At 37.9% G+C, this 22,605-nt stretch overlaps 1 protein-coding gene across 3 annotated transcripts in view; it reads right to left on the bottom strand.

Annotated features, from left to right (window-relative positions):
* The window catches only part of LOC110204790 (ceruloplasmin-like), a 66,793-nt gene that overhangs the window by 18,222 nt on the left and 25,966 nt on the right, over positions 1–22,605 (bottom strand). For all 3 annotated transcript variants that reach the window (XM_020980917.2, XM_020980918.2, XM_020980919.2), the window contains exons 10-17: positions 20,089–20,239; positions 18,572–18,784; positions 16,839–17,049; positions 14,003–14,142; positions 11,908–12,036; positions 8,043–8,149; positions 4,975–5,191; positions 4,136–4,275 (exon numbers count right to left, since the gene is read on the bottom strand). In XM_020980917.2, the coding sequence (XP_020836576.1) occupies positions 4,136–4,275; positions 4,975–5,191; positions 8,043–8,149; positions 11,908–12,036; positions 14,003–14,142; positions 16,839–17,049; positions 18,572–18,784; positions 20,089–20,239 (1,308 nt within the window). The remainder of the gene's footprint in view (positions 1–4,135; positions 4,276–4,974; positions 5,192–8,042; positions 8,150–11,907; positions 12,037–14,002; positions 14,143–16,838; positions 17,050–18,571; positions 18,785–20,088; positions 20,240–22,605) is intronic.

Below are 22,605 nucleotides of genomic sequence, written 5' to 3'. Positions count from 1 at the left end.
AAATTAGAAAATAATAATAATGATGACTCTTTCGAAGTTGGGAGAAAAGAGTAGCAAAATCCTCTTAAGAGATCCTTGTCTGTGAAGTTCTTTGGAACTTCCTAATTAGGTTGGGTTACAAGATCTTACCAGCCCTTCTGACAGCATGTTATAAAACTCTGTAGTATTGCAGTCTGAGGAACTAGGACCTCTCCCAATCAAAGTGAAAAAAAGATTGCAAGTTAACTTTAAATAAAGAGTGAGCTTCATTTAAGATCATTTAGAAAATCATGAAATTGTATCTGTAATAATTAGTATGTAGTGAAGCTACATGTATCTGTTGTACATATATGCATAAAGGTCAAGAATGCAATTATTCTTACATGAAAGATCAATAGAATGTCCCAATATTTTTTAAGACACGAGAAAAGTGACAATAACCTAGCCCGAGGCTGTGATTAGTGAAATTTTGCTTTTTAAGGAAAAGTTTCTTGGGACTTTAATTTGCTGCTATTTTAAGTCTTCATTTTAAGTATAAGTGTCTGACCTGTCATACAGCCACTATCCGTTGTTCAAAAGAAATGCCACATGCTCCTACAGTCTGAGAACTGCTATGAGAGGCTGGGCAAGTTGAGGGAATGACTTTGTGAAGGTGAAGGTAGGATTCCCTTGACTTAGTACATTTTCCAACCTATGTATATCTGAGCCTGGCTGTGATACCCTGTGGCTCAAGAGGAGCCTTTCCATAAGAATGATTGTTGACCATGACTCATATCTGAAATCAAACAAAACTAAGGAAAAATATTGATGCTGATCTCTTTTTGTGATCCTTCACATAGCAAATTCCATTGATAAGGGCAAGTATATAATGATGCCTGATTTTTCATTGTAATACACATGAGATAAACCCTAACTTTTAACTGAATAGTGTGTAATATGTATACACTAATTAATAGTAAGTAAATTAGAAGAATATGAAACTTTTCACCTATCAGACTTATGGAGAGGACAAGAATTTATGAATAAACAAGAGATAGCATTGTAAGATATAAAAATTACATTAAATTAAAAAGATTTTGTACAAATAAAACCAATGTAGCCAAGATGGGAAGGAAAGCAGAAAATGGGGGTGGGAGGATTTACAGACAGTTTCTTTGTTACAAGTCTCATATCTCAAATATATAAAGAACTTTGTTAAATTTATAAGAATATGAGTCATTCTCCAATTGATAAATGATCAAAGGATATTAACAGCTAGTTTTTGGATGAAGAGATCAAAACCATATGCAATCATATGAAAAAAATGCTCTAAATCATTATTGATTAGAGAAATGCAAATTAAAACAATTTTGAGATATCTTACACCTATCATATTGGCCAAAATGATCGAAAGGGAAAATGACAAATGAAGGGGATGTAGAAAAATTGGGACACGTACACTGTCAGTGGAATTGTGAATTGATCCAATCATTTTGGAGAGCAATCTGACTATATATACCCTTTCACCCAGCAATACCTCTATTAGGTCTGTTTCTCAAGTGATCAGGGAAAAAGGAAAAGAACCTACATGTTCTAAAATATTTATATCAGCTCTCTTTGTGGTGGGAAATTGAGGGGATGCCCATCAGTTGGGGGATGGCTAAACAAATTGTGATATATGGTTATGATGGAATACTACTAATACTACTAAGAAATGATGAGCAGGTTGATTTTAGAAAAATATGGAAAGACGTATCAAATAATGAAGAGTGAAATGAGCAGAACCAAGACAATGTTATGTATAGTAACAGCAATATTGTTTGAAGAATAACTGTGAATGACTAAGCTATTCTGAGTATTATAAGTACTCAAATCAACTACAAAGGACCTATGAAGGAAGATGCTGGCCTTCTGTAGCATAGGGAGGTAACAGAAGGAAGGAGACTGTTCAGAATTTAAAATGTAACCAAAAAAATACAATTAAATTGAAAAAAAGAAGAAATTAAATTAAAAGGAGAAATTAAATTAAATTGAATTGAATTAAATTCCACAATTTTGAGGGAACAATATACGTGTATGTGCTCTCAAATTGGCTGTCAAATATAAATGACTTTCATGGAATATGCATTGGTCTAGTGGCCTATTTTCTGGTTTTAAAGGCCTAATTTTTTTTCCTTTTATGAGTTTTCATTCTGAAATAAATATTGAAACATATGAAGGGCCCAATTTATGTCAGGCCCTGATGCATTTCTTTTAGGATTGATAGATATAAAAACAGCCAGAGACACATAGAACTTAAATTCTCTGAAGTTTCAGGTGTCAGTTCTTAATTTGATGTTCCATTGTTCACCATCTCAACTAGTTACTGAGCTGTATGAAGATCTATTTTGTGAAAGGGTTATAGCAGAAACACCTAGGAGTCTCTACAAATGACCAGCTCTTCTTAGAAGACCCACCTTCAGATCTACCATTAACTGAGACCTACTTCAGAATGAGACCATAAGAAGTTGTCTCCAGGGACCATATGAATGTGGTCTGAATTCACATCTGAAATTTAACTGGAGAATGAATGGACATTGGGAGGGGGCTACTAGGGGAGAATCATTGTATTACCTGGAAGACATGTAAATTCCCGTGTGCCATTTTATTTGTGAGGCTAGCTTACCGAAGGGGACTGCCCCCAACAAATCTTTGTCAGTGTGCTGGCCATAGGTAGCAAGGCTTTAGTCTGAAGCACTATAGCACTCTCGAATCACGTCTATTCCTGTCTAGCTACCACAACATGCAGATGGAGAAAGCTTGAGAAACTTATCATCTTTTGCTAGGCTGTTTATAACAGTCAACCAGCGCCAGTAATAATCAGGCCTCTCATGGCTGGCCTTGTATAAAATATTGAACCCTGTAATTATTGCTTTCCATTGCCCCATTAAGTAATTTAATTCTAATGGATGCTGATCAAGCCTGATCATATCAATTTGGTTTGTAAGTGGTGATACAATGGAGACATGGCTTCATAGAATCAGATGGGAAATGTCAATTTGGAAATTGATACTCCATTTTATTTTGTATCATTTATTAATGGAGAATTTTAGTAACTCACTGGAATCAAGTAATTATGGATTAGAGTAAAATTTCACTGTATAGGCCTTGGGATAAGAGAGCTTGACTCCTTAGTATCAGAGTGTATGAGATGGGTGGACTTCTGTATAAGAGTTTAACTTCCCCATTTCTCTAGGCTACAGCCTGGACTCAATTTGTCTTACCCTAGAAGGGAAGGGGGTGGGGAAAAGGAGGATGTTAATAAGATATTATGCCTGGTCATAACCCTAGCAACAGACCACTGGTGTAGGGGGGTGCCTTCCACTACACTTTCAAGAGACAACTCTATGTTTTCCCCATTGTCATGGATCCTGGAGGATCCCCTCTTGTAAGTCAAGCCAATTGTAAGGCTGCCTTTTACCTCTGTAAGACCACACCTATCTCTGATATAAATTAATTACAGTCTTAGTTTAGTTTTCATATAGACTTCACATAGACTGTTATCTTTTTAACTGTATAGAAGGCTACTCTGACTGTCAGATGTATCCCCTGCTACTGAGGAACTCGGGATCTCACTTTATTGGCAATTACAAGCCTTGCTAATAAATTGATCATGCTTGGAAATTTGTGCCTCAGTTTCTCATTATTGCAGATTTTTATTGTGACAGTTTTAACTTATGTGTATATGTTTTATCCCTCCAGTATCATCAATCAATCAATCAATCAACACTTATTAGCATCTACTATATTCCTGGAATTATGCTAGATACTGAAGATACAAATACAAAAACAGAACTGTTCCTCCCCTCAAGGAATCTCTATTTTATCATTAACTAAAGTTTAAGATAGAGGCTATCTTGTTAATGTGTTTTGACCACAGTAGGCACTTAATAAATGCTTTTTGAATAATAAATGAATGAATGTATGGAAGGGCTTCATCAGTGCTTTCCACCGGGGCAGATAGTTGTAGAGTGGATTGATTGTTAGAAGAGAAGCTTCTATATCTGTTAAAATGCTCGATATTCTTTAAAAATAACACTGGTGGTTTGAGGGACTCAAATTATCACTTCTTTTTCTGAATCTCTCAAAAGAACTGGGTTGTCTAGTTGCAGAAAATTCTAAAGTAGAGAAAACATACCTTATACTCAAAGCTGTGTCCATGGAAATGCACACTATGCAGGTCAATTTCATTTCCCATGGCCAAGAGATACCAGTTGACTTCATCTCCAGTATGCATTGTCAGGCCATGTAAATTTCCAAACATTCGTCCATTAATTGCTAAAAAATAAAAAAAATAAATAGTCCATTTAAAAAGAATTTCTTTCATCTTGTTTCTAACAGAAAGTATTTTGGATGTTTCATAAAAAATACAGGTGCAGAATAAATGTGTGGAATGCTTAACAAGTAATTAAGTCTTTGTACATAGTAAGTGCTTAATAAATTAATTGATTTAGTTCAAATGAGGGCCGTTGATACTTTTGAGAGGTAGTAAGAAAGGCAAGGTCAAAAGCAAGCAATCCCTTTCTAGAAGGTAAACTCAACTCTACTCTAAATTTTGTGAAAAGTGCCATTAAATTTTTTTTTCATTTTTCTTTGTTTTGGATAGGTTCAAGGAAATGATTCTAAATAGGGAATATTACCAAGAATGAGATATATAAAACTGGAAAAAGTCTTAGAAGCAATTGAGTTAATTCTCTTTATTTTACAGTTGGGGAAACTGACATAAAAATCAGTTAAATGATTTGCCAAGAGTCACAGAGCTAGTAAGTGTCTGAGGCAGGATTTGACCCAGGTCATTCTGACCCCAAGTCTAGTGCTCTAATGGAATTCCAATCAGTGGCAAGGGTAGAGGTGGATAAAGCTCATGAAGAGAGTTAAATGCAAGTTAAAATCCATAGGCCTTAAACTGATAGTGTAAGGGAAAAAAAGGAAAAGAGGAAAATGTATAGATTTTTTAAATGGCATATTAGATACTACCATGCATTTTGTTGCTTTCTATAAAATCTTCATCTTCCTTGTTTACTTTTTCTGGGTCAGCAGAGTAAATTTGGATATTTTCATCTAAATACCAAGATTCATTTTCATCAAAAACTAAAAATAGGAGAGAAAACTGGAGTTTCTTTATGGCTCCAAATACAGGTTTTTGATGTCGGCGGCAAATAATCAGAGGACCAATTAATCCACTGTAGAGATCCTGAAAACACAGACCAAGGGATAACTTAGTGACTTTCAATCCATTTGTCACTAAACATTTTATTAAACATTTAGTATATGCTAAGCACAGAAGATGCAAAGACAATAGTTAAAAAAAATAACTCTGTTCTCAAGGAACTGATATCCTTACCAGGGAGATAACATGTAAATAATTGTGTGCGTATGAGATACATACAGAATAAAGGTTTTATCATCTTTGTAGCATAACTACAGAATATTTTGTTTAACCAACAACAATCACCTTAGTAGCTAACCTTCAATAGTGAAGGGTGGCCAGTAGCGGAATGCTAATTTGTAATGGGGAAATTGAGGAAAGTGGTGTGATTGTATATTAGATGGAGCATTGTATTATTGTATTTTATTATATATTAGATAGATTAGATTAGAGTTAGATTAGATAATTAGAGTTAGATTAGTTCCAATGATGGCAGTTGATACTTTTGAGAAGTAGTAAGAAAGACAAGGTCAGAAGTCAAGAAATCCCTTTCTAGAAGGTAAACGCAACTCTATCACAAATTTTGTGGAAAATGCAATGACATCTTTTTTTAATTTTTCTTTGTTTTGGATGGCTTCAAGGAAATGATAATTAGATACATTAGATTAGATTAGATAATGTTATATTATATGTTAGATAGAGTACCAGTCCTTTACTCAGGAAGACCTGGATTTGAATCTTGCTTCATACATTTACTGTGTGACCCTGGATGATAAGAATGGTCAGCATTTATATATTGCTTTAAGATTTACAAAGAAATTTTACAAATGTTATTTCCTATGATTGTGACAATGACTCTGGGAATTTACCAATGGAAATAAACCCCCCAGTTTACAGATGAAGAAACTGAGGTGAACAGAAGTTAAGTGATGTGCCCAAGGTCACACAGCTAACAAATGTCTGAGGAGGGTTTTCAACCCTAGTCTTCCTGTCTCCAGGTCTAGCATTCTGTCCACTGTACTACCTAGTGGTCTCATAAGCCAAATTGATTAAACCTCTCTCTGCCTCATTTTCCTCATCTGTAAAATGACGGCTTCTAACGTCCCTTCCACCTGTAAATCAGTGCTACTGTGATCCTCTCAGAATGGCATCCTATTGGTTGTTTTGCTCCTTTCCACAGGCTAGAATGATCTTCAAACAATGGTGTGTGGTCAGGAGATCACGGCAGCCATAAATTTGATTTTGGCGACCACAAATGTGAATTTGCAAAGCTAATAAGCAGCAGTTTGAAAAAGAGCCTAGTTATCCTAATCTCTCGCACCATTGTTGTGGCCTGAAGGTTCACATTTATTCACAAGAGAGCTCGTTATTAAGAGAGACTTTCGTTACTAAGATGCCTTATTTTCGGCTGTGCATATGAGCTAAGGATGCACTCTTTTTTGTTCTAAGGTATTCTCATGACTATAGGAAATTGCATTTGCTTTTATCACTAATTTTTGGAGTAGAAGCATATTGCCCAAGGTTCAATAAAAACCATAATTAAGTTTCAGGACCCTGCCCTTCCCCCCATCCCCCACCCAGGTGTCTTTACTTGTAGATACCAACTTATCTGAAGTCTTGTGATGGTCATGCCAACAAATAGTAAATACTATTCATTGGTAAGTCAGCTAACTGTGGTCCCTAAAATTGTTTGAAGCTGTGTTTTTGGAAAGAAAAACTGAGATGTGTGATTAATCATTACTCCGGATATTCCCTTGAGCTTATTTTAACTGTATCATGTATCTTGAGCAAGCCTAGAATTGCTATTCTTAAAAAACAATAAGTTCTATTGATTGCTTTTGAAAACCACTGGAGTCATTTCTGGGTATATAATGCCTACTGCTCCTCAATCTTCCTCTTCTCATATGTACACAACATTTTACACTCTTAGTCTCCAACTTCTCTCCCAAAAAGGGCAAGAGGAGAGCATCTTCATCCTTTTGTAATTACTTAGTATTTGACTCCACTTTTAGCAATCATTTCATTTATATTATTGTAGTCATTTGGTATCTCTAGTGCTTAGCACAGTGCCTGGTACACAGCAGGTGCTTCATAAATGCTAATTCACTTGACTTCTCTATTGTTTTTTTGCTTTCCCTTGCTTCACACTCTCAGTTCTTCCAAGTCTTCCCATGTTTCTCTGAATTTCTCCTTTGTCCTTTCTTACAGTACAATACTACTCCGTGTACACTCACATACCACACATTGTTCCGCTGATGGGCACCTATCTATTTGTTTCCAGTTTGTTGGTGGCCCCCACTCTCCACCCCCAAAATGCTACTCTGACTGTTTGGTTGTGAGGTTTTTATGTCCTTGGCTTCCTTTGGGGCATTTTCCCAGGAGTGGGACGACTGGGTCAAAGGGCTGTAATTGTTATTTATATAGTACAGTGGAATCATCTGTGGCCTTGAATGTTCCTCTGAAAGGCTGCGATTGTTTGCATTTGCTATGATGCTGGTCTTGTGGCAGATCTGTGAGCTTGTTTATCCCAGTTCTGGAGTTTCGTACAGGTTGCTAGTACGTAGTTTCCTTTGCTGCCTACTCTTTCGACTTGATGCTTATTTTAAAAAGTATCTTAAAATGCAGTTTTACGTATTTTATGCCAACTTAAAAAGAAAATTAAAAATTTGATTCATTTTTATTTTCTTATTTGTGTTGCCAATATCAGGAATCATCATGTGCTTAACTCTTCCTTTAATAAAATATCAAAGCAAAATGAATTGACAAGCAGCCTGTGTTCCTGGGAAGTTAGCCTGGTCCTGGGGCATGGAAAAAGGTTGATCTCTTTTTCCTTCAATTGTATATCTATTTTAAGAAGATGTCAGGAAAGCAGAAATAGGATACAGATGAAACATACCTTCACTTGATCTACGGTTGAATAGTAAGCCCAGGGAATGCAAGGGGAATCTTCTATTCCAGCACCAGATCTTAGAGGGATTTCCCAGGTATAAGTTTGCATCTCACCTGAGTTAAGTGAGCATATGGATATAGAGTTAGATTGGTTGTATTAGTCCAGCTTTGTGATCCCAGCTTAGAAGTTTTTCTACACTGCTTTGATAACTCAGTGACTTGGTAAAAAAAACATTAATCTGATTAGGTTAACTCCCTCTCCCAAAGCAATAACAACAAAAGGACCCCTGGTACATCTCAAATGGGATATAAATCATATTGTAGTTAGTTTATATAGATATAGATATATACATATAGATATAGATATATACATATAGATATATACATATACATACACACACACACACACACACACACACACATATATGGGTATAGCTATAGGTGGGCAGCTAGGTGACACAGTGGATAGAGCACTGGGCCTGGAGTTGGGAAGACCTGAGTTCAAATGTGGCCTCAGGCACTAGCTGTGTGACCCTGGGCAAGTCACTTAAGCCTGTTTGCCTCAGTTTCCTCATCTGTTAAATGAGCTGGAGAAGGAAATGGCAAACCACTCCAGTATCTTTGCCAAGAAAACCCCAAATAGGGTTGCAAAGAGTCAGATATGACTGAAACAAATGAACAACAGCTACCCCCTTAAGTATTCAGAATCAACTGGTTGTTATACCTACACTGTCCTGTAGAATCAGGAAGATGGCAGCCCCATTTCCTCTGGTTTGCAAAGAGATATTCTCTTACCTTGGATAATAATAACACACACTTATATAGCCTTTACAGATGGCAAAGCACCTTTCTCTTGTGAGATAAGAAGGGCAAGTATAATTCCCATTTGAGAGATGGGAAAACTGAGGCACCAAATAACTTCCTTAGGATCACATGCATGTCAGAATCTTGGATTTGTCCCCCTCTCCCCACCCCAGCCCCACTTCTTGACTTGAACGCTAATCTACTTTTCAGTAGACCTCTTGGCCTCTCATAATAACTAACACTGAAGTTTTATGCCCCGTTTTCCTTACAGCAACCTTGTGAACTAAAGGATGGAATTATTATTCCCCCTTTGGCTTACTACCCATCATGTCACTTTGGATAGGTCAATACCCCATTATGGGTTTTTGTTTCCTCGACTATAAAGTGAAGGCTTTGAATGAGATGGCTTTTGAAGTCCCTTCTGGTCCTAGAGCTCTGAACCCATGAACTTCCTTTTTCTGATGTTCAGTTTCCTCAGCTATAGAATGAGAGGGGTTGGACCTTTTTAACTGGCCCTTCCAGATCTAAGTCTATCAGCCTTTGGTCCTATTAGACCCAGGCACAAAGTAGTTTAACAGAAATGGAGTTTCTCTTCTTTTTCTTTTTTTTCTTCCTATGTCAAGTGGGTTTTTCCTTTTCCTGACTAGCATTCTCCTCTTCTTCTCACACTTCCTAATTTTTATCAGCTCTCCAAAAGCTAAGTTATTTTTCCTCTCCAATGAGCTTCAGTTCTGCTTTCCACCTCCATGTTTCCTCCACTCATGATCTCCAGAAGGCTTTTCCCTGTGGCCCCAGCTGCTAGCGGCATCCTCTTGGAAATAACCTTCCATTACTCTGTATATAGTCATTATGTACAGAGTATGAATATATCTAATGAGTAATGAGTGTATGTACTCATTATTTACATGTTGTTCAAGATGTGAACTCCCAGAGGGCAGAAGCTGATTTTGTCTTTCTTAGTGGCTAACACAGGCCTTTACTAAATGGTTGCTGACTGAGCTCTGTATTTAACCATTTGGACACCAACCTTTCACACCTTCCCCTCATCCCCACGCAATACTATAAATAAATGTCAGATTTCCCTACTACCTTACTCATGCCCTTCTACCCTGCACTCCCTAAATTCATTCCAGTCCAACCCCTTTCTACCACGTTCCATGGAGTCTTGTTCCCTCCAACTCCTCACTCTGATGGAAATCCAAATTATATGACCTATTCCACTGCCCCCTTTTATGAAAATTCCCCTCTTAATGCATTTCATCGCTGATAGAGATGAGAGATACACCTTAATTCCCCATGCTACTATCCTTCTCTTTTTCCTCATCATTTGTAGTCTATACCAAACGTTCAAGGTTATTGCTACTGTTGTTTGCCACTTACTAAGACTCATTGTCATCAACCAAGTCTATTGTGGAACCTTCCTGAGTGACCCCAAGATTCAGGGATGACTGATGACCAGATCACTTAATCTCATTATGAAATATAAGCTCTTTAGGAGTAGGGATTGTTTCATTCTTTGTATTTTTACCCTATCCTCAATGTACAGTGCCTGGCACATAGTAGGAACTTAATAAATGTTTTTTGATTGATTGATGAGTCTTTGATATATTTATTTTGGCTTAGGCAAAAGTGATTTGCCCAGGGTCACACAGCTAGTAAGTATCAAATGTCTGAGACTGGATTTGAACTCAGGTCTTCCTGACTCCAAGGCCAGAGCTCTATCTAGCACTTCTCCACCCAGCTGCCCCGAGTCTTTGATATTCTTAACTCTGACCTCTTCTCCTCCACTTCAGCTCATCAAAGCACTCCCTGGACCTTGATGTCCCCCAGTCTCTTTTTCTGTCACCTCTGTCACTCCCCTACAGTCCTTGGTACTGTTCTTCACCCAGATCTCCTCTTTAATTACCTCATTCCTCTTATGTCACCTGGACCATTAGCAGCTCGCTTCTGGCTATCTCTGATTCTTTATGTCTCCTGACTTCTATCATTATTAATGCTACCTCATTGTCCTCATATTCAGCCTTCATTTTTGAAGAAGACCTATGGCATCACAGGTGATAACTTGACTTGCTCATGAATGGGATTTAAGTGAGACAGAGTTGTACAAAGTCATTGGCCTCCCTCTCCTCTCCAGAGTCACCTAAGTCCGGTAAAAGACAAAGGTCAAGATGACTGATGATGGCCCGGGATGCAGTAGATGATCTTGCTGTCCTCAATGCCTGACCACGCTCTGAGTGCTCCACAGCACCTGCTTCAGCTGCCTTCATGGCTACTGAGACAAATTGTTCTCATCCACCTGTTCCACTGGGAAAGGTTTCACATTCTTGGGGCAGACATCCCCTTAACTCAGTGACAAATTTGAGGCCTACTGGTCACCCTCAACCTGGTTTAGCCCTTCTGCTGAGACAGTTTACCAGGATGTGGTTGCTGCGCATGCTACAGCTTCTCGGAGCCACAGGTGAGAGGTGGGTGAAGGTAGACACCCAAGGTGGATAAGCAACCCTGAAAGTGGCTGAGCAAGCCCTCTTGCCACAGGTGCCAGTCCTCCCTGAACATCCTGACCTCTGTCATTAGCTGCATCATCATCCTCATACTAGCCTAGATTCCTGCTCCATTCACTTTCCATAATCCTGTGGTAAGCTACTTAGCCCGCTTTTAGCCTCACTTTCCTCATCTGTAAATGGGGATAATAATAACAACTCCCTTTCAGAGTTGTTGTGAGGATTGGAGATAACACAAGTAAAGTGCTTTCTAAAACTGAAAGTGCCATATAGATACTGATTACAATAATAATAATCCCCATTTCACTAATTCTTCAACCTAAATTCATTAAAGATGTGATCCTGCTCATCTTTCCTAAAAACCTACTATCATCCAACCATCAATTCTCCTTAAGTTTCATTTATAAAGGAAGTTCTAAGGAACTTCTTATATTATTGTATCATATTACAAAGATAATAATTATATTATTATAATATGTTATATATCATAATTACATTGTATATTTCATTACATTATCATACTTCTCGTATTTATATTATAAAATGAATTTTCCCCCAAATGATTACCTGGTTTTGTTGGAACTACCACAGAATTAGAGGTTTTTACCCCATGGGCATGTATTGAGTAAGGTCTTGAAGCCATATTTTTAAAGACAATTATAACTTTGCCACCAACATATCCAAAAAGTTGTGGACCTAGTGGGAGGAAAAAGAATGAAAAATTATTGAGGAAATTAAAAGGCACAGAGTACATTGAAATGGTCATAGTGATAAAATACTTTCTTTGATGTGTAGAACATGAATTCTTCCTACTTGGGAGACAATTTAGAACCCAAGCAGAATTAGCACTGGTCAGAAAATGGCTTTGTCCAGAAATGGAGATTCTAATTGACTTCTTCTGATTCAAAGTTCTGGAAGACCTTCTGAAGACCTTATGGACCTCTATAGGTACATGATCTGATCATGGATCATTTCCTTGTAGGCTCATATCAGATGCCCCCAGCTCATATTAGGAGCCTCCCAAGAATCACTCTCCAGTTCCCTGTCTCTGCTCTGAGCCCATTTCCCCAGAGCTTAAGTGAAATGTGGGGGACACCAGAAATCTCTTTCTTCCTTGGCCCCTCTTCTCTCCTGGGAGAAATCTGTGTGGTACCTTTCACCCTTTTTTGCTTGAAACTTTAGTATATTAAAAAAAAATAAGTCAAGGATAGCTGAGCCTACAGGAAACCCAGGAAGCAGGAAATAGGTAATGGATATTGCTGTCCTCCATAGTCAACACCTCTCCTCCATTGACTAGTTTTCAAGAGACCCAAAGACTTGGATTCTCTCTGTGTTTGCAGAGTCCCTTCAGCAATCCCCTAAAATCCAAAGATAACTTCTCACTGCCTGCCATAGTGATACACATTTTGTTTCATCTTTCTATATTGAATTAATGTCCCAATTATCCATATATACATTTCTTCTTGGCCATCTGTATATTTCTTCTGAGAGTCAGCTTTGGGTCTTTGAAAAACAGTTAATAAATAGGTAGGTCCTTCTAGTGTTTCAAGAGATGGTTTTTTTTGGTGGGGGGAGGTGTTGAGGCTGGAGGGTGAGGATAGATGTTAATCATGGCTAGCATTTGGGTAGGTTGGAAAAGCACTTTATACTTGTTATCTCATTTGATTCTCAAGACAACACTGTAAGGTAGATATTCTATTATTATCCCTATCTTACAGATGAGGAAACTGAGGTTAAGTGATTTGTCCAGGGTCACAAAACTAGTAAATGGCCAAGGTGGGATATGAGCCAAGGTCTTCCTAATTTTGGTCTAGTGCTCCATGCATTGTTTCGCCTAGCTCCCTAAGAAGCAAACCTAACTTAGTTGTTAAGAATCAAATTAAAACAGTGACACTAGAAACCATGCCAACAGACTCAGTTCTATCAGTCTGGAGTGAGAGAATTGTAATAGTGTAATGATAAATGGGAGTCAGCTAGATGGCTCAGTGGAGAGAGAGCTAAACCTGCAGTCAAAAAGACCTGAGTTCAAATCTGGCCTCAGATACTTATTAACTGTTTGAGTGTAGACAAGTCACTTAACTTACTGTGTGATTGTAAACGAGTCACTTAACCTATGTTTGCTTAGGAGGTAGCTAGGTGGCTCAGTAGACAGAGTACTGAGCCTGGAGTCAGGAAGACCTGTGTTCAAATCCAGCCTTAGATATTTACTTAGCTGTGTGACCCTGGGCAAGTCACTTACCCTGTTTATCTTAATCTACTGGAAAAGGAAATGGCAAACCACTTCAGTATCTTTGCCAAGAAAACCCTGTGGAAAATACTGGTGTGTTATGGTCCAGAAGGTCACAAAGAATTGGACTCAAATGAACACCACCATGATAAATGCAACATTTCTGAATGATGTAGAAAGCAGCATTTTATTTTACTTGAGGATTTTTTGCTGGTTTGGGATTAGTTTTTTGTTTTTGTTTTTTTAAGGAAAGTACATGAATTCAATTGTAGACTGATATGTGGGGATAAAAATAAATAAACACGTACATCTTAACTATTTCTATGAGTCATTGAACAATGAGAAACATTCTATTTCTCAGAATTGCTTATGGGCCCATTTTTTAAATTAAAACTCATGATTTAGAATCTCAGGTTCAGTATCATGGTACAGTACCTAGAATTCCCAAATGTTCCTCCTCTTCTTTTCTCTCTGTTGGAGTACTGAATGTGCTATCAGTGTATTGACGATACACAGCTTTCTTGTACTTTGAACCTATGAAGAGTTCTCCTTTATCTAAAAATGCATTGGAAACACTTTAAAAAAAAAAAGAAAGAAAAATTTGGGATTAGACAACACATTGATTTTTTTAAAAGAAGAAAAACTTTCAGCTGTGCAAGGTTGGGTAAGGAATATAGGAACCTAGTCTTATCTGACTTTTGTATCTCCCCTAATGCCTACCTAGCACAGAGCAGATACTTGATAAACGTTTGTCAACCAAGTATTAATTATCAGCATAATCCTGTCCTAGAAAGAGAAGTAAGAGTAACCCCTTCAAAAGCAATATGGTAGATGAGAGCATGGCTTAACCAATCACTGAAATATTTCACATATGAAAGAAACTTGCAGCTCTTTTTATATTTTATGCATGTAGCTCCAAGAATGTTACTCAAGTGTCTTCTAAACATGTCCTCTGATCTTCAAAAGTCTTCAACTCTAAATCTCCTTCCCAATAAAAGATTTTTGCCTTAGCCTTTGTCTATTATTTGGCTTATGTTTACCCAAACATTTGCTCATCTGTTCATTCATTCTTTTAAAGATAATAAGTAATACGAGAGTTCCACCACCGAGGAATTAGGATCAAGGAGAATAAAAACACGTACACAGACATGTAAAATATGAAGTAGAATTTGATAACCTAATAAGGAGAGTATGAATGAGACCATACAAGGGAGAAATTCCTTCCGTTGGAGAGGGATGCTTGTACATGCTGTCTCTCTTGCCTAAAATAGCTTTTCATCCTCATTCTACTAAATTATAGTAACAAAGGCTTGTTTCGAGGATGAAATGTTATGATTTTTGTGAATGTGCTTTATGGAAAGTAGTGGTGTCATTAATCAATAAATTACACAAAAGACAACCTTTTGATATTAGAATACAACATTTCAATAGCTTCCCCAATCTGTGAAAGTTTGCTGACTACTGTACACCTTAAGTATTTATTAGCATTTACATATAATTAGTTGTCTATGTTTATATAGTTATTTCTGTTAGATTGGAAGTTTCTAAAGGGGGACCCTTGTCTTTAGTGTTCTTGAATACCTCCCTATAGCCTGTACAAGGAGGAATCATTAAGATACTATTAGGATCAGGTGTGTCAATTGCTGCAAAAAAATTTTTGAAACTTAAAAAGACTTAGTTATTTCTACTTCATGACTTTTTCTATGCCTTTGTTATGAATGTTCCTTAGCATTCTAAAGACTTTTCAAATAATGAATGGAATAAAACCTGTGATTCTACCTATAAGGATGGGATGAGTCAAATGAGACAAAAGCTTAATTAACATACTGGATGACAAGCTCAGGATCCAAAAAGGACTTCATAGGCTAGAGTACAAGGCTGAATCTAATAAGATGAATTCCAGTAGGAATAAATGTAAAGTCTTATAAATGGATACCAAAAAAGAAATCAAATCCATAAGTACAAGATGAGGGCAGAGTGTCATGATTAGATGGCAGTTTGTCTAAAAAGGACCTTGGTGTTTTAATGGACTTAGAGTTCGATGTGAATCAGCAAGGTGATGTAGTCAGATAACAACAATGACAACAGTAACAACTATAATGGGCTGCATTAAGAGAGATTCTTAGGTCTTAAGATTCTTACTATGAACAGAGATGTATTGCTAGATTCCAGGAATTAGGAAGTGATGGTCTTGCCCTAGCTGTCAAGGTCAGATCTCATCTGGAAGATTGAGTGTAAGAAGAACATTCGTAGGCTGGACAATGTCCAGAGGAGGACAACTAGGATGAAATAGATTTGAGTCCATGTCATAACACAATTGGTTGAAGGAAGTGGGGATATTTAGCCTAGAAGATTTGGAGCCAGATATGACAACTTTCTTCAAGTATTTGACAGGTTGTCATGTGAAAGGTCAGATGTGGTCTGTCTGACTTCAGAGGGTAGAACTAGGGACAGTGGGTAGAAGCTGAAAAAAGGCAAATTTAGACTTGATATGAGGAAAAAACTTCTTAACCATTAGAGTTCTGCAAAAGCAGGATGGCTGCCTCAAGAGATGGGGGAAACTTTCCCTCTCTCCCCCATCTTGGAGGTTTTCAGGCAGAGGTTGGATACCCACTTGTTAATTATGTTAAAGTGGACATTCCTTTAGGGTCTGGTTGCACTAGGGAACATTGAGGTCCTTTACAACTCACTTTCAGTGATTTTTGTGATTCTGCGTCTAGTATAGTCCTTTGTGCAAGTATAAAATGTTTGGCTATTGAAAAAAACTTGAGTTTTCAGAGTGCTTTCAAGGAAAAGTATTTTGTTCATTAAAACAATAAACAATGTGAGGTCATTTGGTTTTCTTAAGGAAAAAGAATGCAGTGATATTGGTATGGGGAAAGAGTAATTTTGACCTCTCGAGAGGGTGGGTACTAATATGTTATTGACTAAAACTAGAATTAAATGAGAGGTCTGGAAGGTGGAATGTGGAGGAAACAAATGTAGGGGAAACCCACTTTGCTTTTGATAAGAGATTTGGCTGAAGGCAAGATTTTTGGGCCAAAACAAATGGGAGCCTAGTTGAGACACAAGATTTCAGAGTAGATAAAATGGAAACTTGCCTGATAGAAAGTGGGAAAAGACATAGACCTCAAAGTACAAGAGCAAGCAAGTTCATGGAAATTTAAACCAAAACAATGCTGCACTTCCTTAAAATATTCTGTCCAAGCAGCTAAAAGAATAAGAATTCTACTCCGCAGAAGATCAAATTAGTCTGAAGTTGCCAAATTACTTGTGCTGTTCTTGTAAATTATGCAATCCTTCTTCCCAGTGCCTGCTTGGGGAATAATCCCATTCCACCTCCTCAGCAGCAATGTAGTAGACTTTCTGATGTAGATAGAGTGTTGTGTCAGCTGTAGACTTCTCACACTGCGTTACTTGATATTTCTGTTTCATGCCTCCTGTGTAATGGTCTGTTGTTAGGCACTCAACATCAAAAAGTCCTGGGGAGGCAAATAACAACAACAACAACAATAACAATAATTTCACATGGTGGAACTCACGCTTGTAGCAAGCAGCGTATGATAAAGAATGGATGGCTTAGAATCACACCTAGTCAATAGGTCATGCTTTTAATTTTCATTTAAATTCTCTTTTGCCCATTTATAGTTTGGGGGGGGTGATGTTCCTTTCAAGGGAAGGTAAAGGACACTGGATGGGATGGGGAAGGCTGGAGTTAAGGCAAGATCTCATTTCTTTCAGATCCCAGGTTTGCGATTCTGTTATAATGACAATGACCGTTTCTAGGATGAGAAAATCAGCTGATAGACATTAAGATGGTAGAGCAATGAGCTCAGTGTGACCTCAACACAGGGTAAGCAAAGAGTGAGTGCCCTGGATCTTGTGCTAAAAGGGGTGCCTTATATTTTGGAAAGTTGTCACTTTGGAGTTCTGATAGGAGTCTCAATCAATCAACTAATAGACAAGTATTTATGAAATAAATATCTATTATGTGTCAGGATTTGTCCTAAGCTAAGAAACACATAGCCAGAAGTGAGCCCTCAAGGAGCTTACATTCTAACATATAAAAGAATATTTAAAATATATACAGGGGCAGCTGGGTGGCACAGTGCATAGAGCACCGGCCCTGGAGTCAGAAGGACCTGAGTTCAAATCTGGCCTCAGATACATAACACTTACTAGCTGTGTGACCCTGGGCAAGTCACTTAACCCCACTGCATAGCCCAAAATAAAAATAAAACTATATACAACATGAATACAAGATAGTTAGAGAGAGAGGGCATGAATAGGTGGAGAGAAGTAGGAAAGATTTTATATAGTAGATGCTGATTTGAATCTAAAGGAAACCAGAGATTCCAAGAAGTGGAAGTAAGAAGGAAAAACATTCCAGGGATATGAACCAGTCGATGCAAAGACAAGGAGGTGGGAGACAGAGTGCTGTGCCCAGGAACACCAGGTAAGCCAATGTGTCTGAACCATAGAGTGAGTGGAGGGGAATAATATGTAAGAAGCTGTGAAAGGTAGGAAGGGGATAAGTTGTGCAGAGCTTTCAATATCAGAAAGTTTATACTTGATCCTAGAAGTAATAGCTGTCTTGTGGCCGGCCACCCTCTAATAACCTGGAAGAGTCTGAAAGGGGATGGAAGGATGATGTTGTTATTTTAAAAATGTGTCACAAACACCATATGAAATAAAAGGACCAGTGTTCCCACTTTTGCAATGGGTATCATACGCAGTCATAACCGATCCATCCACCAGATGAACCTACTTTCAGTGTCCAGGGACTGGTTAGAGTATAGGATAGACTGAAGCATGGGAGACCCAAAGCAAGGGAGTTATACTGAGGCAGTTCCACTTTCTCTAGAATCACTGAGAGGCTCCTGGAAAAAAGAAGGTGCTCACCACTCAAGGTTTCTGGGCATACGTTGGCAGACCAAGCTTAGGGGAATTCATTAGAATAAAAATTATAAAGAAGAGAATAAAGTCATGGGTCGGACTACTCACCTGCAGAGTCAGGTGTCATAAGGAGTGTAAGAGACGTCTGAGGGAAAAGGTTTGCTGTGTCCTTCCGTTCTCCTTTAGAGAGGAATGTGTTTCCTGTGAAGTATATCCCATGTATATCAGCCTCATTTCCAGCACTGAATAAATGCCATGAGACCGTATCTCCTAGGCACATGTGAAGGCCAGGCTGATTCCAGTACATGAATCCATTCATAGCTGCAAAAATATTGTAATAATGAAAAGTCTGTCCCAAACTGCTCACTGGAGGGTTCCTGCCCATGGGTGGTATTTTAATATCCCTGTCTCAGCTCATATTTATGCTAGAATACCCTCTTCCTCATTTCTGCAATGGGAGGAGTGTTTCTGGGAAAAGGATGACAGATGGTGGTCCCATCTGTGTGTTTCCCAGACAGCCCCAGGAGCTAGATGTAGATGCAGAGCAGACTGAGGTACTCGTGTATACATAGAGCTGAGGAAGATGTCAGTAACATTCTGCCATAGTGTTCTCTGGCTACCCCATCCCTCACCTCTTCCTACATCTCCTAATGGCTGTCTCTTCTGGGTACAGGGAATCCATGTTTCCAAGTCACTTTTCTGAAGCATTAGAAATTCATTACTCGGACTGCCCAGGAGAAATGCTTTCTTACGTCTCTATAGAATTTAGAGTTGGAAATGAGCTTACAGATAATCTAGTCCAAGCACTTCAACTGACGTATGAAGAAACTAAGGCCCAGAAAAGTTAGGTGAATTGTATGTCTTTTTTTTTTTTGAGCCAGTTGGGGATAAGTGACTTGCCCAGGGTCATACAGTTAGTAATTCTCTGAGGCCAGATTTGAACTCAGGTCCTCCTGACTTCAGGGCCAGTGCTCTGTCCACTGAGCCACCTAGCAACCCCCACAAGTCCTAAAAGTAACTAGTAGCAGAGTCAGGATTTTAACCTAGATCCTTCAGTAACAAATTGAGCATTCTAATAAATGATCATACCCTTCCAATTGTAAGGTCAAGCTGAGCATTTTGGAGATAGTGTTTATAATAATTCATAATAGCCAAGCTATAAAGACCCGATACCAGAACATAGCACTTTAAATCTACCATTTAAGAGCATTATTAAAATGTATACACTACCTTCCCCTCCTCCTATTTGGTGTGATGATTTTTCTCATAATACCCAACAAAGGACAGTCCCTACTGAAATTAATTTCATTGTGAATGTGGTCTGTCCCTTTCTACACGTTGCAATTTTTAATTAGCCTTTTGTGCGTACTTCACATTTCTGTTACTTTTCATGCATAATCAATAGCATTTTTTATGGTCCATTTTCTGCGTGGATTTAAATGCCAGCTATTATTATTATTAAATACTAAATTGAGTACCAAAGAGTGTTACCCTCAGGCTATTTTAAATCAATACAATTTTGTTTCAAATTAAACTAATGGGAAAAGCTGTGGACAATCTTGTCCAATAAAAACTGTGTATTCCGTGTTGGTATTCAATGGACCACCTGTTAATTTGGCACTCACAGTGCATCTTATTGGATTCTTGAAAATCAGCATCTTCTTTATCCACCCGGTCAGGTTCTTTTGTAAACATTTTGATATTTTCATCCAAGTACAGGCTTTCATTCTCATCGAATACTAAGGGGAACAAATAGAACTCCTTATCTACACCTGTCTGTGAAACAAAAGATCAAGAAGAAATAACAGATGAATCCAGAGCAGATGTCCTCAGATAATTACATTTGTGTTGAGACAAGTAGCGGGATGAGCATGTCCTTTTTCAGGGTGTCCTAGAGCTCAAGAGTGATGGAGGAGTCCTTTAGCCACTAAAGCAGAAGTCCTTAACCAGGGATAGATTTCAGGGGTCCATGAACTTGGATGAGAAAAAAAATTACATCTTTAATTTCCCTAAACTTTAACTTAATTTTGTATTCTTTCAATTATGAATATAGTCAACAAATACTATTTTGAGAAGGTATCTATAGGCTTGTCAAAGGGGTCAATGACCCCCCAAAAGATTAAGAAACCCTGTGTTAGAGTTTCTCATTTAGAGTAGATTTAAGGGTTGGAGACTGAGAATTAGCTGTCCCTATTAGACCAAGCTGGAAGCGCTTTCTCCCTCCCTGAATTTCTCACAATGCTTTTGTAGTTGTTTCTAATTTACATTATAGTTATTTGAATCCATGTATTTCCTCTTCTACTCTTTTGCAGGCTTTCTTTGAGGAGTGGGATGGAGAATGGGAGATGGGAAAGAGTGCTGACTGGAGTCAAAAGACTTCCCTTCAAATTCTGAGAACATTATTCATGATAACAGCGACATTGTGCAATGATCCACCATGATTGACCATTAATCCAATGGTCCAAGACAGTTCCAAAGGATTCAAGATGGAAAATACTATCCACATTCAGAGAAAGAACTAATGGACTCTGAATGCAGATTGAAGTATACTATTTTCACTTTTTTGGGGTAGTTTTTTGTCTTTTGTAAACTATATATATATATATATATTTGCAAACTATTTCTTCTTTCACAGCATGACTAATACAGAAATAGATTTTCTTAAATTTATTTTTAATTTTCAACATTCACTTCCACAAGATTTTGAGTTCCAAATTTTCTCCCCATCTCGGCCCTTCTCCCACCCCAAGATGGCATGCATTCTGAATACCCCTTCTCCTAATCTGCCCTCCCATCTCCCCCCCCTTCTCATCCCCTTCCCTTTCAATTTTTCTGTAGGGCAGGACAGATTTCTATACCCCATTTCCTGCATATCTCAGGAAATAGATTTTACGTGATTGCACATACACACCCAATATCAAATTGCTTACCATCTTAGGGAATGGGGAGGGAAGAGGAGAAGGGAGAAAATTTGATACTCAAAATTTTATAAAAAAGAATGTTAAAAATTGTCTTTACATGTAATTGGAAAAAATGAAATACTATAAAAAAAACCCAAATTCCTCCTTTGTTGCTCACTACTTATGTGACCCATGGTAAGTCACTTAATTTCTTTATGCCTCAGTTTCCTCATCTACAACCTAGGGCTTTGGAGAAATCCCTTAATCTTCCTAGATGTCAGTTTTACAATTGGTAAAAATGAGGGGATTGGACTTAATGATCTCTGAGATCTTCTTGCTCTAAATCATAGTCTAAATCCAGGAGCCTCTGAATCCTGGAGGGGTACAACTGCAAACATTTCGTAAACACTTAACGTGTAAAATCATAGGATCCTAGACCTAAACTTGGAAGAGGACTTAGAAGCCATCTAGTCCAACGCCTTCATTTTGCAGACAAGCAAAGTAAAGGTAAAAAAGAGATTATATGACTTGCTCAAGGTCTTTGACCCCAGGTCCTTTGACCCATTTCACTATGCACTTATCAAAGGGCTTTGTAAAACCATAAAGTGCTATATAGATGTAAGCAATTAAAATTTTTTTTTCCTACTGAAATGAGGTCATCCTATTTACTGAATAAAGTCTGACAAGCCAACAAGACTGTCTCTGATTTCTCTCGGTGAAAGGAAGCTAATAGATGAATGTGCAGATATTAATTAATCCGTCAATCAATAAGCATTCATTAAGTGCCTATTATTTATCCAGCACTGTCCCAGGTGTTGAGATGACAACCACAAAAACAAGGTGTTCCTGCCCTCAAGGAGTTTATATTCTGACAAAGGAGGCAGTTGCAAATTCAAATATTAAGAATTGCAAAGCAAATATTTTGAAAGCAGATGCAAAGTAGTGTGGGGGTGAGTCAGGCACTATGATCACATGCATGGGGCATGGGAAGAGACTATGGTAAATGTACAATAAAAGGTGAGAGTAGAGAAGGAAAATATAGTCCTCAACTTAAGACATAAAAATAATGATGAAGTCTGGATTCAAGGGAATTATGGAACACAGCACTCGTACCTTTAGGACCTGTATTGATTTCTATTCTAGCTTGGATGGTGGATGTTTCATCTTTTTCCTTCCTGCTAACAAAATGTGGCTATTTGGCTACCAATGAGGAAGGGAAAGTTACTCAAGATTTCCAGGGTT

This window comes from Phascolarctos cinereus, unplaced genomic scaffold (assembly GCF_003287225.1).
Source record: "Phascolarctos cinereus isolate Bilbo 61053 unplaced genomic scaffold, phaCin_HiC Scaffold_7;HRSCAF=346, whole genome shotgun sequence".
NCBI classification, from domain to species: Eukaryota; Metazoa; Chordata; class Mammalia; order Diprotodontia; family Phascolarctidae; genus Phascolarctos; species Phascolarctos cinereus.
Note: the sequence above shows the minus strand (reverse complement) of the source record. Positions and strands in the feature narration are given on the sequence as shown.